A 17,660-nucleotide genomic window follows, 5' to 3' on the forward strand; every position below is an offset into this window, starting at 1 on the left:
TATAAGCCTCGAGTCTTTCCTTGTGCCTTCAAAAAAAGTTATGTCTTGTCTTATGCATTCGTTTCTGTTTAATATGCTACTGAACAGAGGAAACTATAGACTCATGTTCCAGTACCACAGGAGATTGTAAAAAGTTAGTAATAAAAGATATGATCTGAAACTGTAACCTATGGAAGTAAATTATACGTATCAACTGTATGAATTATCGGCAAATGTCTTTGTCTCCACAGCTCATGGCGCTGGCACACAATTGAGAAATTCTTCTTGAATCGAAGGTAATCGATAGTACCTAGCTGACTGCTAGGACGGCTATCACCGTCTAGAGCTAAATTAGAACCATTGCTCTACCCCTCCGCTCCTCATTGTGGAGAGACGTCGTTTTGACAAGTGGCTTGAACTCGACCGCTGCTTTGACGGTAGTCGAATGGAGAAATCAGTATACGGACACCACGAATCATCTTATCTTTCCTGTCTCATTGCTATTAACAACACGAAGACGACACTGCAGTCTAAATACAAAGAACACAATCACCGACAAGAAACAGTTAAAAACACGCACACAAAAAGGAGAGATGGCCGACTCTGTGCGAGAAAAAAAAAAAAAAAGAACTCATCGTGCTCATTGAGAGCAAATGGCGTGTCGCTACTAGACTCGGTATTTTTTTTATTCATATGTAACAATTTCAATGGTAAGATCTAATGTAGGCCATGAAACACAGGGCCGGTCACAAATCTAAATACTCTATGCTATCAGTATCGAGAAATACAAGGAGCGCCTGAAAACTTCGATGAATGGTCTAAGAAAATAAAGGAAACAAGAGCTAGAAACGAAATACCTTTACTGGCCTTCAAGGTAATCGTCATGAGCAACACACTTCTGACATCGGTTATACGCTGTTGAGAACTTCCAGCAAACGCTTCTTGTGAAACTGCTCGAAGCTCCGTGGTGAGGTACTGTTGGATACCCGCATCACAAAAATGGAAGTGAAACCTGGTGCCACCAATACGATCGGGAGATCAAGCGACAGTGAATGGCTTGTTGCTAACCATCTTTCCCGCCTCCGAAAAAAGTAGTCCGACAAAATCCAATAGTAAGACGATGCTGATCATCTTTTTCGACAGAAATGGCTGGGTTCATCATACTTTCTGTCCGAGGGAGCCGGGGAAAACTGTGAACACCGCGCTACTGACTGTCGGCTCGTCTGCGCATCCTATTGGTACCACCAGGTCCTATCTACTGTAATTATGCAGATGTCCAACAACGCGTGACCACGATGCTTAGGGCGAAATGTTTGCTGACATTTTCCAACAGCTTTACAACCGGGGTCAAAAGTGTGTTGTAGCAAATGGTGATCCGTTTGTAACTCTTGTTTCCTTTATTTTATGAGACCATTCACCGGACTTTCTCATGCCCCTTGTGAATGTTTCCTTCCACTGCTATGGTGTGGAGGAAACAAATTTACAAATGAAGGAGAAAAAGCTACCCACATTCTACGAAAACGTAGATCACACGAAACTAGAAATTCAACATTTAAATTAGGGAATACCTAAAATCTGCTGATAACTTGGGGTAGAAACGATGTGAAGACTAATTATTTGATCACATGTCAGCAGTCGTGAATAAGGCTATATTAATTTGCAAGATAAGAAGTACAGGAAGTGCTGAGTTCAGGCTACCACAGCCCGCCATGAGATCATACGGGAGGGCCATATAAGCCAGCAATGGGCGCACCGAGTCTCAGCGGAGAGCGACAAAGAATAGTTGTGTGCCATGGATAGAGGGGTGTGCTTGTGAGGCTGCCTGTGGCTTTCTGAACCACACCATTAGGGTTATGTCTAACGAAAGGAAATGAAGGAAACATAAGTAATGGCCAGAATACGTTATTATAGTAAAAAAAAAAAAAAAAACCTCCATACAAAAGATGCGGACGGTAAGATACCTCGCGGACAATACTGACATGATGTTCCATAAAATTTCGGGCGTGCAGCCGCATAAATTTGATGTCTTCTTCTGATATTTCAGCTGCTTACCGTCCAGCCATGTTCGGAGTGAGCCGGGGAATGACGCTCCAGCGCTTGCTCCGTCCTTTTAAAACAGCGGACCACACCATTGTGTATGCGGCCACAGATACACAAGGGACCAGAAACGTTGATCGGCGGCGGCACACGGTGGAATCGATGTATCATTGCGAGCTGCACCGTTGCGAAGTCTAGCAGTGATACATCGTTGTCACCCTGTAGATCGACCATGCAGCCATAGATCTAATTTCATGCGTGTGTTTTACCTCTCCCTTGCCGGTCAACGTCTCTGGCGCCTTGCGCATCTGTGGCCGCATGGTCGGCCGATTAGAAGGACGGACCAAGTGCTGGAGCGTCGCTCCCCCGGCCCACTCTGAAGATGGCTGGACGGTATACAGCCGAAATATCAGAAGAAGTGAAATTTATGCGGCTGCACATCCGAAATTTTATGAGACAGTCACTGCGCCGCAAAAATAAGATGATGCACAATACCATCAAGAGTTTACTCTTTATTTACAAACATCTGGGAAAGACTGAAAATGCTTCTTTCCAATCTTAGTCGTGGAATGGTTAGTCTTTTGACAGGACACCGTCCTTATACCAGTCATTTTGAAGAAATCACAACCAGACAGAGAGGCGAGTGCAAGCGCAGAGACAAAGGCACTCCAGGACATGTTGCCACCGGCCGTTGTGACCGAGAGGTTCTAGGCGCTTCAGTCCCGAACCGCGTTGCTGCTGCGGCCGCAGGTTCGAATCCTGCCTCGGGCATGGATGTGTATGATGTCCTTAGGTTACTTAGGTTTAAGTAGATCTAAGTCTAGGGGACTGGTGACCTCAGATTTTAAGTCCCACAGTGCTAAGAGCCATTTGATCCATTTTTGGCATGTTGACTTCCACTGTGCTACACAGGGTGTTCCATTTGATTTAAGTCTATACTGGATCCTGAAAAGTGGTGTCATACTGACGACATAACAACAAAATATTAAACAGCCTGCTAATAGAATATAAGGAAACGTGCCATCACGGACTCACAGACGCCGCGGATGCAAATTAGGTAGTAGGATCCAACAGTGAGTGCAAATGAAGGTAGTGAAAGCGAATAGTTCAGTTACGACATTTACGCATGTGGACTCAATATCTCCATCGTTAGTACTAACAATGGCCTTGTGAGGGTAGCACAGTCCCTATATCTTCAGAGACTGAACCACACCGACAGGACTACATAGAAGTGGAAACAGTAACAGGATGTAGGCAACTACGAGGACTATTCGGAAAGTGAGGAACGGTCGGCTGCGAAATGGAAACCACTGTGAAAATCCGACGAGGCTTTTCACAGACGTATCGGGCAGTGTCTCTAGATTGCCAGTCGATCGCATCAAGACGCTCTTTCCAGTTGTGAGCGCACTGTGAGTAAAGGTGCCTAGAACAACAATGTCTCCCGCCAGGTAGGAGGGCCCGCTGAGAGGCTTCGCCTTAATGTGTGCCGCCCACCTAACACAACTGCCACGCGCTTTCTTCATGGCAATTCTCAGCCTCACTCTGCAGGGGCACTGAAGACGCTCCTGCGGCCTTTTCGATGGGAAGTGTTCGATCACCCACAGCACAGCCGTATTTGGATCGTCCTGAGTATCATCTCTGTTCACATGATACCCTGGATACGAAGGCAACACTTGGGCGCAGGCTACGCGCTATAGACCAGTGTAGAGAATTATCGAAAAGCACAGGCGGCTGCCTTTTAAGACGATGGTGCTGAAAATTTGGTATAACGCTCCAACAAATATCTAAGCCGGAGCGGCGACTATGTAGAGAAGTACCTGGAAGGTGTAGCTAAATGTGCAAAGAAAACAGTTTTGATTTTCACTGTGGTTTTCATTTCGCGACCGATCGTTCCTTACTTTCCGAACAACCCTCATAGTTGTGGGGGTGTAGTCTCGGTGACTAATCTAGGGCCTCAACAACCGAGGACTTAGCCCCCGTCTTTGTCAATTTACACAGGGTGAACCAGAACTCTACAGACAATTGTTGGGGGATTCTGTACACGGGACCCATTCTTTCCAGCGGCTCGTTACAGTACATTGCATTCTGTTTGGTTTCTTGGACCAATTAGCATTATATTTTTATAGCACTGCAAACAGAACAAATATAGACGGTATACGTTGTGTATCTTGTTTGGAAACCAGTTTGATCCATTCGTTTACAGTATTTGCTGCCGACAACAATAACGCGACGTTTACTCTTCGCCCTCATACTTGAATCCAATACTACTCCGTCCTGTCTTGAGCTTGTTTTTTCGTCACAATTACTTTGCCATTCTGCAGTTTGGAAGGTTTGCTGATAGAAGGTTGGCCGACACGCATCTCGTGAGATGGATCACTGCATGCTACGGAAAGGCGACACGACGACGCTGCGCTGAGCTTGTACCGCAGCGTCAAGAGCGACATACCAGTACTTTTGTTTCTGAACGTCGCTGCATTACTCTACCCTTTTACACAGTACGTTTTGATGATTACCTACTACAGGCTTCTTCACTCTTGTGAACGTATTTTCACAGTAACACGTGTGACAGCGGTAACAAAACCGAATAACCCTTAATTATAATATTACACTAAAATGAGCCGCTGGAGACCGTGGCTTCTTCATACCAAAATACTCAGAAGGTATCCCGGAACGAACTCTTAAAGTTTGTCAGTCCACCCTGTATATACCTTCTCTTACTATAAATTCGTTCGGTCTCTTCAGCTTGCCGCATAATTAAAAAAAAAAAAATCGTGTAGGGCCGCCGCGAGCACGCAATACGACTTGGCATGGACTCGACTAATGTCTGAAGTAGTGCTGGAGGGAACTGACACCATGAATCCTGCAGGGCTGTCCATAAATCCGTAAGAGTACGAGTGGTGGAGATCTCTCCTGAACAGCACGTTGTAAGAAATCCCAGATATGCTGAATAATGTTCAGGTCTGGGGAGTTTGGTGGCCAGCGGAAGTGTTTAAACTCAGAAGAGTGTTCCTGGAGCCACTCTGTAGCATTTGTGGACATGTGGGGAGTCGCATTGTCCTGCTGGGATTGCCCAAGTCCGTCGGAATGCACAATGGTCATGAATGAATGCAGATGATCAGACAGAATGTTTACGTACGTGTCTCCTATCAGAGTCGTACCTAGATGTATCAGGAGTCCCAAATCACTCAAACTGCACACAGTCCACACTATTACAGTCTCTCCACAAGCTTGAACAGTCCCCTGCTGACATGCAGGGTCCATGGATTCATGAGGTTGTCTTCATACCTGTGCACGTCCATCTTCTCGATATATTTTGAGAGGAGGCTCTTACGACCAGGCAACATGTGTCCAGTCATCAATAGTCCAATGTCGGTGTTGATGAGTCCAGGTAAGGTGCAAAGCTATCTGTCGTGTAGTCGCCAAGGGTACACGAGTGGGCCTTTGGCTGCGAAAGCCAATATCGATGATGTTTCGTAGAATGGTTTGCACGCTGACACTTGTTGACGGCCCAGCATTGAAATCTTCAGCAACCTGCGGAAGGGTTGCACTTCTGTCGCGTTGAACGATTCTCTTCAATCGTCGTTGGTCCCGTTCTTGCACGATCTTTCTCCGTCCGTAGCGACGGCCGAGATCTGATGTTTTACCATTTTCCTGATATTCACGATACACTCGCGAAATGATCCTACGGCAAAATCCCCACTTCACCGCAACCTCGGAGATGCTATTTCCAATCTGTCGTATGTCTACTATAACACCACGTTCAAACTCACTTAAATCTTAATAACCTGCCAATGTAGCATCAGTAACCGATCTAACAACTGCACCAGACACTTGCTGTCTTATATAGGCGCTGCCGACGGCAGCGCCGTCTTCTGCCTGTTCACATATCTCTATATTTGAATACGCTTTCCTATAGCACTTTCTTTGGCGATTCAGTGTAGAATGGATTTCAGAAAAAAAGAAAGTAACTAGAAAGAAACAATGTAAAATAATTGTGGATGATAGAAAGAATATAGTATTAAATTTAGAACGCTTTCAAAATAGAGAAAAATGAGAAATCAGGAAAATACAGCCGATGAAAGGAAAACAGGACATAGGAACAAGATGAGAGAGAAATGGAAGAACAGGAAACCATAAACAAAAGGGGAGTTGTTGCGCGATCCTCGATCAGTTGTAACATACCTGACTGAATCGTGATGCCATAGCTTTATTCCCACATATAATATCTCACTTGAGTGAACATGAAGTGACTGATGTATGAAGTCGTAAGGCGGAGGGAGGCAGAAATGACAGATGTTGCCACATAGTTACAGCAGTCGTGAAAAACTGCGACAGCTGAATCGACTTGTGTTCTGACTGGCTGCCGTAATAACATAATATAAAGGGATAGGCGTCCGGTCTGCGCGCCAAATCTGAGTTTTACACTTATTAATTATTACCAAATTAATGTTCACTTTGTGTTTATAATAACATGATGGAATATTATGACACTGCGCTATGATTAAATAGTCAAAAAATAATTTTATTGCGAACTTTTAGAACACATTTGAACAATAAGGAAAGCCGAATCATTCCGTGTATCATCGGCTTCGGGCCAAGTTGGTTTACGCCAAACGGTCGTGTGTTAAGTCGGTGCAGTTAAGTTGGATGAATTGCAGTGACCATTTGAGACTCATAACTGATGGGTTTAGGAAGGTGTAATTTGGCTTTAGAAATATTAACAATATTTAATAAAATAGAAAGCTCGTGGGGTGCTAACCACCTGACGCGGCTGAAAGCCCGAAAAGATTTTATTAATTCATAACGCCACGATCCATACATATTCATGCATTAACAGTATTTATTTCTCAGTTTAAAAGCGAAAAAAACTGTGTTTTATTAATCAGTTTGATTAACCTTTTCGTGTGAGTTCTATAAGCATGCGTAACGCTACGCAATATTACTGTTCGGTTTGCTATTTTATCTGAAGAAATGTGTATAATAAACATAAGCTGGCGTCCCAATAAACTACAGGCCCCATTACTTCAGTTTCTTCTTAGTTCTGTTAAAGCCTTTCAGCAAAATCAGCAGAATCAAGATCTATGGGCTACCTCCGTGCTGAGGTGATGGCATCACTTAAAAAAAGCCACGTGTATGGACATATTAGAAATTGTGTGTTTTGCTTTGACATGGCAAGCTACAACTAGGCACCTTGCACTTATTGCTAGTCCAATACAAACGGAGGCAGTTATGTGTCTTCTGTGGTAACACGGAAAAGAGAATTGCACTGATGACTAACTATATTCGTGTTCAGCTGCGATTGTAGGATCTCCGTGCCATACGAAGATATCAGGAAATAAAAAATAATAATTCTATATGCTTCTTCAACTTCTGGCGAACTCATCACGAAATAATTCACAGGTGGACAGGCGGACACGACTATCCAATGGGCACAATATTTCGGCAGGTGACCACGTTGCCATCATCGGAGACTCCTACGACCCATTCCGTCTATACATCCACCAAAAAACAGAAGAGGAAACTGAAGAGGACGCGGCAACTGCGTTTATTATATAGTGTTTCGTGGCGCCCACGACCTGAAACACAAGCACTGCTTGGTAGTGTCTAAGACTACCACAGGTTACAACAGCTCCCCTGATGCAGTGGCATGACATGCATAGGTCAGATTGCGCTTGCTATCGAAAATTGTTGCCGTAAACGCCAGCAGCACTCCAGATCGTCGCAGTCTAAAAAGTCGGCAAACACAGAACACTGCCTCTCGGAACTTCACTGAATGGATTTCGTTTATACTGAGGTTCGGTCACAGAGGTCTAACATGTGAGACTGTGTCATTAAAAAAAGCAATCGAGATTCGAGTAGCGGAACAGATCTTTCGCGATAGTGGTTACATCCTTAATATGGCCTGGGAACCGACAATTAGTCTCAAGAGGAAGGAGATATCACTCAACGAACAGACTTCGGGGACAGGCGGCGTAACAGCTTACACGCCGCCAACATGCGTCTCTGGGTGCAAACACCGGACTGAGCGACGAATCGGCTGGACAGGACGAGGAGATACACTATGTGATGAAAAGTATCCGGACACCCCCAAAAACATACGTTTTTCCTAGTAGGTGCATTGTGCTGCCACCCGCTACTCGTACTCCATATCAGCGACCTCAGTTGTCATCAAACATCGTGAGAGAGCAGAATGCGGCGCTCCGCGAAACTCATCGACTTCGAACGTGGTCAGGTGATTGTGTGTCACTTGTGTCATAGGTCTGTATGCGAGTTTTCCACACTGCTAAAAATTCCTATGTCCACTCTTTCCCATGTGATAGTGAAGTGGAAACGTGAAGGGACACGTACAGCACAAAAGCGTACAGGCCGACCCCGTCTGCTGACTGACAGAGACCGCTGACATTTGAAGAGGGTCGTAATGTGTACTTGGCAGACATCTATCCAGACCATCGCACAGGAATTCCAAACTACATGAGGATCTACTGCAACTATTATGACAGTTAGGCGGGAGGTGAGAAAACTTGGATATCATGGTCAAGCGGCTGCTCAAAAGCCACACATCACGCCGGTAGATGCCAAACGACGCCTCGCTTGGTGTAAGGAGCGTAAACATTTGACGACTGAACCGCGGAAAAACATTGTGTGGAGTGACCAATCAAGGTACACAATGTGGCGGTCCGAAGGCAGGGTGTGGGTATGGCGAATGCCCGGTGAACATCATCCGCCAGCGTATGTAGTGCCAACAGCAAAATTCGGAGGCGGTGGTGTTATGGTGTGGTCGTGTTTTTCACGGAGGGGGCTTGCACCCCTTGTTTTGTGTGGCACTATCACAGCACAGACCTTCATTGATGTTTAAAGCACCTACTTGCTTCCCACTGTTGAAGAGAAATTCGGGGACTGCGATTGCATCTTTCAACACGATCGAGCACCTGTTCATAATGCACGGCGTGTGGAGGAGTGGTTACACGACAAATACATCCCTGTAATGTACTGGCCTGCACAGAGTCCTGATCTGAATCCTCTAGAGTACCTTTGGGATGTTTTAAACGCCAACTTCGTGCCAAGCCTCATCGATCAACATCGATACCTCTCCTCAATGTAGCACCCCATGAAGAATGGGGTGCCATTCCCCAAGAAAGCTTCCAGCACCTGACTGAACGTATGGCTGCGAGAGTGGAAGCTGTCAAGGATAAGGATTGCCCAACACCACACTGAATTCAAGCATTACCGATGGAGGGCACTACGAACTTGTAAGTCATTTTCAGCCAGGTGTCAACACACTTTTCATCACACAGTGTATAAGCCCCGTGCGGTTTTTGGGCAATCTTTTCATCAGCGCAACTGATGACAGTCACGCGATCACTTATCGAAATATTGTACCCCTTGGACACTGATATCTAGCCGTTCACCAGTGGACTGTTTCATCAGTAATTCTATGGCTGATAATGCGTCAGCGACAAGCAGACTCTGTGCGGCTGGTCCCGGTGGAGGTTCGAGTCCTCCCTCGGGCATGGGTGTGTGTTTGTCCTTAGGATCATTTACGTTAAGTAGAGTGTAAGCTTATGGACTGATGACCTTAGCAGTTAAGTCTCATAAGATTTCACACACATTTGAACATTTGACAAGCAATCAAAACATCCACGGGTGTACTGCCGGTCTACAGTGTCCAACGGGCACAATATTTCGGCAATCATACATGTCGCCATCATCAGGTGAACTGACGGACTGAGCTCCTGTGAACGTGCCGGCACGGAGATCCGTACGCTATGGCTGCTCGGAGGGAACTGGGTTCGGTCGCGGCGGCGGCCGATTTAAATACCCTCCGCCCGCGGCGCGCTCCCTCCGCTGTCAATTTGGCAAGTCGTATATTGGTCAGACGATGCGTACCGTCGAGGATCTATGTCGTGAACACCAGAGGCACACTCGACTGATGTATCCGAGCAAGTCGGCGGTCGCTGAACATTGTTTGTCGGAAAATCACGCTATGGAGTATGAACGCACGAGGATTCTGGTACAGACGTCGAGATACTGAGAAAGCGTTGTTAGAGAGGCCAACGAAATTCGCGCCAATGACGACCTCATAAACCGTGACTGTGGCTATAATCTTAGCAAGGCCTGGGAACCAGCGATTGGGTTAATCAAGAGTAAATCGAGCAAACGTATAGTGGTGACGACCACGGCGGACAGAGCCATCACACCGACGTCATCTCAGACGCCGTCGCAATCTGTTCCACCGCGCGACCGTGGCGCGGGGCGCGGACAGCGGATGGAGCGCGCCGCGGGCGGAGGGTATTTAAATCGGCCGCCGCCGCGACCGAACCCAGTTCCCTCTGAACAGCCATAGCGTACGGATCTCCGTGCCGGCACGTTCACAGGAGCTCAGTCCGTCAGTTCACCTGATGATGGCGACATGTATGATCGTCGAAATATTGTGCCCGTTGGACACTGTAGACCGGCAGTACACCCGTGGATATTTTGATTATCAAAAACGCCAGGATAAACTCAAGAATCACATTTGACAAGCAGATTGTGATAAATCAACTGAGAGGAGCCGCTGCTGACCTTGGAGTGGTTGGTGTCGACGAAGAAGTGCGTCTCGGTGCGGCCGACGCCGGCGCGCACGGGTGGTGCGGTGAACTGGTCGAGGACGCCGGCCGCCGGCTGCCCCAGCGCCGCGTCCAGCAAGTCTGCGCGGCCCGTCTCCGCCAGCACGCGCAGCCCCGGCGACGCCACGGCGCCCACGCGGAACAGCGGCGCCGCCTGCCCGCTGTGCGACCGACCTGCGGAAACACGGGAAAACGCGGCGCTGTATACACTTACCGTCGTACCCTCTCCACAAATCAAGGACAAGGCTAGTCTAGCAAAAGACTACCTGGACCACTTCTCCGTGCATATGCAGGGAGGTCAGAAACAGTCTGAAAAGCTTGCAAAAGTGCTGCGGGGTAGGTTGTGCCATATCGGCGACACCGAGCGAGGCAAAAACGAGCTCGCCCAGCTGTGCTCTGGCGGTGGAGATTTGAGCGGTAAACCACATTAAGAGGTGGATGGATGGAGAGGTTGGTATGGGCGCACGACATCAAGGTCTTCAGCGCCCGCTCAGTAACAGTGTCAAACGGGTGTCAGGAAAATTCTCAGAACAGGAAGATAAAACAGAATGTAAAACATAGGTAACAAGTTTGAAAAAATATGTGCCTATCCACACCTAAGCATGGGATGAAGCTTGTCGTCAGCAGGAAGAACATGGACAACACAGGAAGCAAATTGGGAGAAGAAGCTAAAACAATATAGCAGATGGAAGTGGCTGGCTGACGACAAGGAAAAAAGGGAGGAGCCAGCAACTCTGCAATACACTAAAACCTCTAGCCTAAAAGTTTACGCCAGAGTCCAGACACATCACAAAACTTTAAAACCCCACATTACGAGACTGTCTGACACTGATTTTTTGGGACTTTTTTTGGTGGGAAGAATTAATTAGAATTTAATCAAATTTTGACTTCATTTCATTCCTATTTCCAACAGTTTTTGTTAATTTTTTTGAATAATTATAGCCAAAAATAACTAAGTTACTCTGTGATGTCCGCTGAAGGTTGTGAGTATAGTTCTCCAATTGCGTGCAGTGTAGCCATTCTGATTTACATCTGAAATCAAAAAGGTTTTGATTTTGCATTAATAACTAATTTTCTAAAAATATGAACCCCAATGCAGGTGAAAATAATTAAAATTAAAAAAATTACAGGCGTTGGAACAATTTACTTCGATTTTCACGATTTTTTTCTCTAAGTATGCAAAGAAAAATACCCTTAAAATCATGATATCACCTCACAAGTTGGTTCATACAATTCGTAATTTTATAAAGAATCGTACTATAATTTTCATAATGATAGGTTGTATACTTTTTGAGTTAGACTGCACGCAAGTGTGAAAAAGGTCATTTCGAGATAAACGCCTTTGAAAAATAAATTCTCGGAAACTAGAAATTCAAGGAATCAACAATAATATAAAACGCTTACATATTAATCTGACATTCCAGCACCACATAGTAATCCTCCTTCTTCTTCACAGGCTTCGTTTTACACTTGCAGCAGTGCTTTCCGAGCTTTCCGACCTTCCATCGATTCCAATGAACAATATCGATTCTGCCGGCTCAAGCGCTGGTTATCCATTTGTTCGGCATAAATGAAGCCTTGCGTGCCTACTGCAATTCCTACCTTGTTCATGACCATCAAAAGGAATGAATTTCCTTCACTGAGTAAGCCCGCTGCTAAATACAATGCCATTTCAACGACTTTTGGTTCAGAGTGTAAATGTTTAGGAGCTCATCGACAAATAGTGGAATTAGAATGTTGATTCGCATTTTGTGCGTGGCCACCTAAAAATCTCTCGAGTAATTCATCCCTTGATAAATCTTCATATATTGGAAGAATTTCCTTCTGTACGTCTGGGTGCAATGAAGTAGGGTGCGGTTCATGTTCCATTCCAAGGGCTGTTCAATTCTCCCGCTCGCATCAGCTGTCTTCTCCCTCTGGGCAATACCCGTGTCGAGGATTTTCATCCGTGGAATTCATATGATAATATGTCGCGATAACTGCTTTTTTCATCGATGTGACTCGGTTGTTTGTTCATAAAATCTAAACGAATGCGAATTTAGCTTTGAAATTTTGACAGGGTATTCTTGGATAGTTAAGCTAACGATTTATGAAATTAAAAAAATTGGATTTTTTGAACCTCCTAATGTGGTTTCCCCCTTTAACGTGCCGTCGTCCACGTAGCTGTGAGAAGCGTGCAGCCAGCCGGGTGCAGACAGCGAAGAAGCCATCCATACCGCAATAACAACTGTAAAACGATGTCCTACATAAGGTGGAATTCCCCTTGGAACTTTTCTTAAAAACATACAAATAATGTGCTAAAATTGGAAGACAAGGCGGCTGAAATCGGCTATTTCTGTGTAAACATCGCTATGTTGTGCTTCCATAACAGGATCTGTTGTCATATGCAGAAATAAGATTTGCATATACACTAAGATGGCACGTATTTCATCTTGGTCCTACAGTACTTTGGATGACATAGATACGTGGTCAGGTCTGATTGTCTTAAATGTAAGCCTATCTTCTATTGTATCAGAGAAGGTTTAGGACAACTATTTGAAATCATTGTGTATACTCGTATTTAAGTGAACAGCTTTTGTGGAAAGGTGTAAACAGTGGAAAAGTTTGATACAACAGCGGAACCTGGCTGGAGACCCCGACTTGTCTGGCGACCCCGACTTGTCCGTATTTATGCTGCAACAGCCAACTTTGTCGACCTTGCCTTTCAATTGTAGCACATCTCTCCGATATTTTTGCGAAAAATTTAGCAAACGTTGTATCGCTGCACTCACCTTTCAAAGCGCTTTCCATTGTCCTTAATTACCACATCGTTCCATTTAAAGAACCACACTTTCTTCTGGATCTCAGTTAATAAAAGAGTTGAGAACATTATCCACAGTTACGTGCCCCACTGCCTGCTATAATTTAGCGGAAATCTCCTTTTTACAGAGTGATTCCGTGCTGATGTTAGAAACTTTCAGGCATGATCGGGAAGGATGAACGTATCACTTTGAGGTCAGAGGTCCCGATCCATAAACGACCGAATCGAAAGTTATAAGCGAAAATCGTTGCGGTACCTATGGCGGTACAATACATATACAGGTACTCTTGTTGCTGAGATTGTAGGGTAGGCAACTTTCAGAGGTGATGATATGGAGCAAAACAAGAAAACGTTATCTAGAAAACGTGGACTCTAAAATGCATCCTTTAAGAGCTATGGGCACTTGTCCAGTAGAAGAGATGTTTCATAGCAGTGAAGGTGATAAGCTCTCATAGCTGTTAAGATATGCAGTTTAGAAACCACCTTTACTCGACATTTTTTACTTGTTTTGGTCCATACTATCACTTCTGAAAGTTACTTACCCTACAGTCTTAGCAACAACATTACCGGCACATGTATTCCAGCATTACAAGTAACAGAACGATTTCCGCTGGTAACTATAGAAATGGTCATTTCCGGACCAGGTTACTTTCCTCAAATTGATGTGTTTTACCTTTATCCATTACCCCTTACGATCATCCTGCGTATCTCGAACTGTTCACGAAATAAATTTTTAGGTTATTTATTCGGGGGCTCTAAGTTTCGGTCAAGCGACCATCTTCAAGTCAAGGTTGAACACTACACCAAATTAATTGAAGTTTTATAATTCGCCTCTGACCACATAATATGCTGAACACAGTAATAGACTGCTAATTTTTTGCACTTGGTGACCGATGGAAAATATAAAATATATCGACGTGCATCTGGGTTGGAGTGGGTGGAATATTACGTGACGCCGTGTCATGTATTCTACTCTTATGAGACATTCAATACATTCCATAGACAATATCTAGAGCACAGACTTTTCTTTGATCTACAACAAGGCGTGCAAAATCCTCATCTGCAGTCCTGTCCAGCCTCCAGAAAAAAGAGAGAGTTATTAAATAAAATGTAATTAAAATTTCTACCACAGGTTTGGATTGCGCCGTAGAATTACGAATCTGATTATATAGGGCACAGGTTGCTCAGATTATTAATTAAAAACTCAGTGAAATTAAATAATTGGTAAATGACATTAAACCAGTTTTCCCGGCAATTAGAGCCTATCGTCTTGTGAGGGTAGAGTAATTTTCTGGAACCTGTTTTAATTACTCCTAATAATTTGCAGTATGGCTAAATTGTACGAAGGCTGCGGAACCGTGACTTTAAATTTCGAGCCACGGATAATACGAGGCGAAGGAATACCAGACTATATCGCCTTTCGTGGAATTGCTGCCAAGTCCGTAGCTCCGATTTCCGAATTGAGTAGTGAGGCTATAGCTGGTCGAAACAAATCATAGTGGCCACCTTTATTAGATTGGCCATGAGTTCTTCTTTCTGCCGGCGTAGACATACTGTGTACGGCGTTCGCAGTGGCGAAACTGACGAGAGACACTCTGCCACCCCGATGGGTCGCATTTCTTATTCGCAACCACCTTGCGATGAGCACTAGTGCGGGTGATATCGCCATTTTCGCGTCTGTATACATACTTCAAGTACCTGGTAGTCACCAAGGACCGCTTATCACGTGTAAGTATCACGTTTGATATGTGACACGGCTCGGGATTATTTCGGTTGTGATTGCTCAGCGATGCTTCCGGTGGCACCCCGATCGTTAGTCATACTGTATTTTTTATCTCCCGTTATGCCAAGTTTCTTCGTCCCTGAAGCTTTGACGTGGCTCTGCATTTGTGCCACAAGAGTTTGTTAGTGTCTAGTGTCCAGATGTTGGGGGTCTTTGCACCGCAGCACGTTTACGGGCGTCCTTATTTGAGATAACTATGTTTTTATGGCTTTTATTGTTATTAGTGACTTTTATTATTTTGGATTTTACTGATGTGTTCAATACTGCTGTGAATAATGTTCCTTAAAAATCTTGCATTGTGCTTTTTATTGTAATAGCTATTCTTAAAGTGATCGCCGGCCGCGGTGGTCTCACGGTTCTAGGCGCGCAGTCCGGAACCGTGCGACTGCTACGGTCACAGGTTCGAATCCTGCCTCGGGCATGGATGTGTGTGATGTTCTTAGGTTAGTTAGGTTTAAGTAGTTCTAAGTTCTAGGGGACTGATGACCACAGCAGTTGAGTCCCATAGTGCTCACAGCCATTTGAACCATTTTTAAAGTGATCAATAGTGCTCTGAACTAGCTGCTTCTACTCTAATTGCTGGTATGCCATGAGTCCTTTATTGGTTTCTTTCCATTCGCATTAGTTGTTCCACAACTTTGTAATCTACAAATTAGTGATAATCTGGAACTATGCTTTCTAAATCTTGTGTGACATTACAGGTATTGTGTCAGTTCCCTTTGGTTTGACCCTATTGGTGGTTTGCAGTGTATTCAAGTGCAGACGCCGTAATCAGCGGTACACGAGAGAAGTTAGATTCCATGTAGCGGACGATAGTTAGTGGTTTCTTAGACCTGCTGTTGTCGGCTGCGTTAATTCAAATTTTGACCGTCAGATGATGTGAGCAGTTAACTCGCTTACAATGCGGCTATACGGCTGCTCCCGCTAGCATTTCAGGTTTGGGGTGTTCTTCGTATGTGACTGATGGGTGTCTATGCAGCACTGTGTACGAGAGACCGCCTATCTGTCTTCATGCGGATCCATGTGCGGCGCGCCTGTAGACCCGGGCCGTTGTTCTCTGCGAGAGGCCTTATGCAAAACTTAGGATTGAAGAGGGTATCCGTTGCATGCCATGTACCAACGATGCACTATGTTAACATATTTTAGCCCGTTTAAATCTCAGTTTTGCATCATTCGTGGACTCACATTTTAATTTGCAACTGAAGATAAGCCACTTGGCCTGAAATCGGATTGTGGCTTCCTTTTCAGAAACAAACAATATTTACAAGTGTAGCAGATTTTATTATTGTTTCTGATTCCAGTTAGTTACAATTTCAAAGTATTTAATTAAATCTCACAGTCATTGCTTTTGCAATTTCGAGATTACCCAGTCACGCCATAGTATGCAGCATCTACAAATGCCTTGAAATATTTCCCGTAGACTGTTCAGCCCGGTTCAATGTACTTAAAGAACGCCATCACAGAATCACCGGAAGCTGGTGTAACGTGTATTTATTCACGAACAACCAGTTTCGTCAAGCAAACATTTTCGAATCATGGATTAACACTATATCAAGATATAACGTCATTCTGATGAAGGCTGTCCACAATAGCAGCCGAAACATCGGTAGTTTTATCGCATTTGACGCAATCACACGCCCAGAAGTACTGTTTTGAAATGGGCTCCGGCCGCGAAAGCACTGTCACAAATCAAAGAAACTATGGTAACCTCGTGTGTGTTTACTGTACTGACAATGTTCGCTGCGTGCGCGTACGCCGTAAGCCAGCGCTTATTTTGTGACGACTGCTTATCAGAAAGTCAGAGAACTCCCTTATTATACATCCGGTTGACGACGTATCAAACACGATGTCAGCAAGACCGAACAGTCGCCAGTGCAGCAAGATCTTCCGTTGAGATTATCTAGGAAATTTTCTCTAGTCACGTCATTTGCCAACGGCTACTTGCTTGACCTTTAAGCATGTGTTTATTTCCTTAGAGGATATTTCAAGGAGAATGTACTCGTCTGGCAACTTATGGAACTTATTCGCCAGAAACTTGGAGCTATGTTACAGGTAAGGTGTAAAACTTTACACCAACAGTAACGTAATCAGTGGTTAACGCTAATTTAAATAAAAATCGTGGAGCATGTACAGGCACTGGGCCTGACGTTCATAGGACCCTGTTTTTCACAGGGTATTTTGCATAATGTACAAAGCTATCATATTTTTTATGAAACAATCTAGATCATTAATTTTTGTTGTACTAGCTGGTTACAGCCGAATTTGGCCATCTTCAGATACAAAAGACGGAGAGATTGGTAGATCGACCTCGTCAGAAGTTGACTTTTGATGACAATTTCTGCTTGTTACTGGAGATCTATATCTGCTGATTCACCACAATCAATCACTGAAATAGTAATTTAGACTCTGGTGATAAAATTGTCTATGACGAAGTTGTGGAAGACGGAACACAGTC

The 17,660-nt window shown here is 44.6% G+C and overlaps 1 protein-coding gene across 1 annotated transcript in view; it reads right to left on the reverse strand.

Moving 5' to 3' along the window:
* LOC124794825 (spondin-2-like) overlaps positions 1–17,660 on the reverse strand; it is a 619,441-nt gene that overhangs the window by 277,676 nt on the left and 324,105 nt on the right. Inside the window, exon 2 of the mRNA XM_047258487.1 lies at positions 10,579–10,796. Within this exon, the coding sequence (XP_047114443.1) occupies positions 10,579–10,796 (218 nt within the window). The remainder of the gene's footprint in view (positions 1–10,578; positions 10,797–17,660) is intronic.

This window comes from Schistocerca piceifrons, chromosome 4 (assembly GCF_021461385.2).
Source record: "Schistocerca piceifrons isolate TAMUIC-IGC-003096 chromosome 4, iqSchPice1.1, whole genome shotgun sequence".
Taxonomy (NCBI): Eukaryota; Metazoa; Arthropoda; class Insecta; order Orthoptera; family Acrididae; genus Schistocerca; species Schistocerca piceifrons.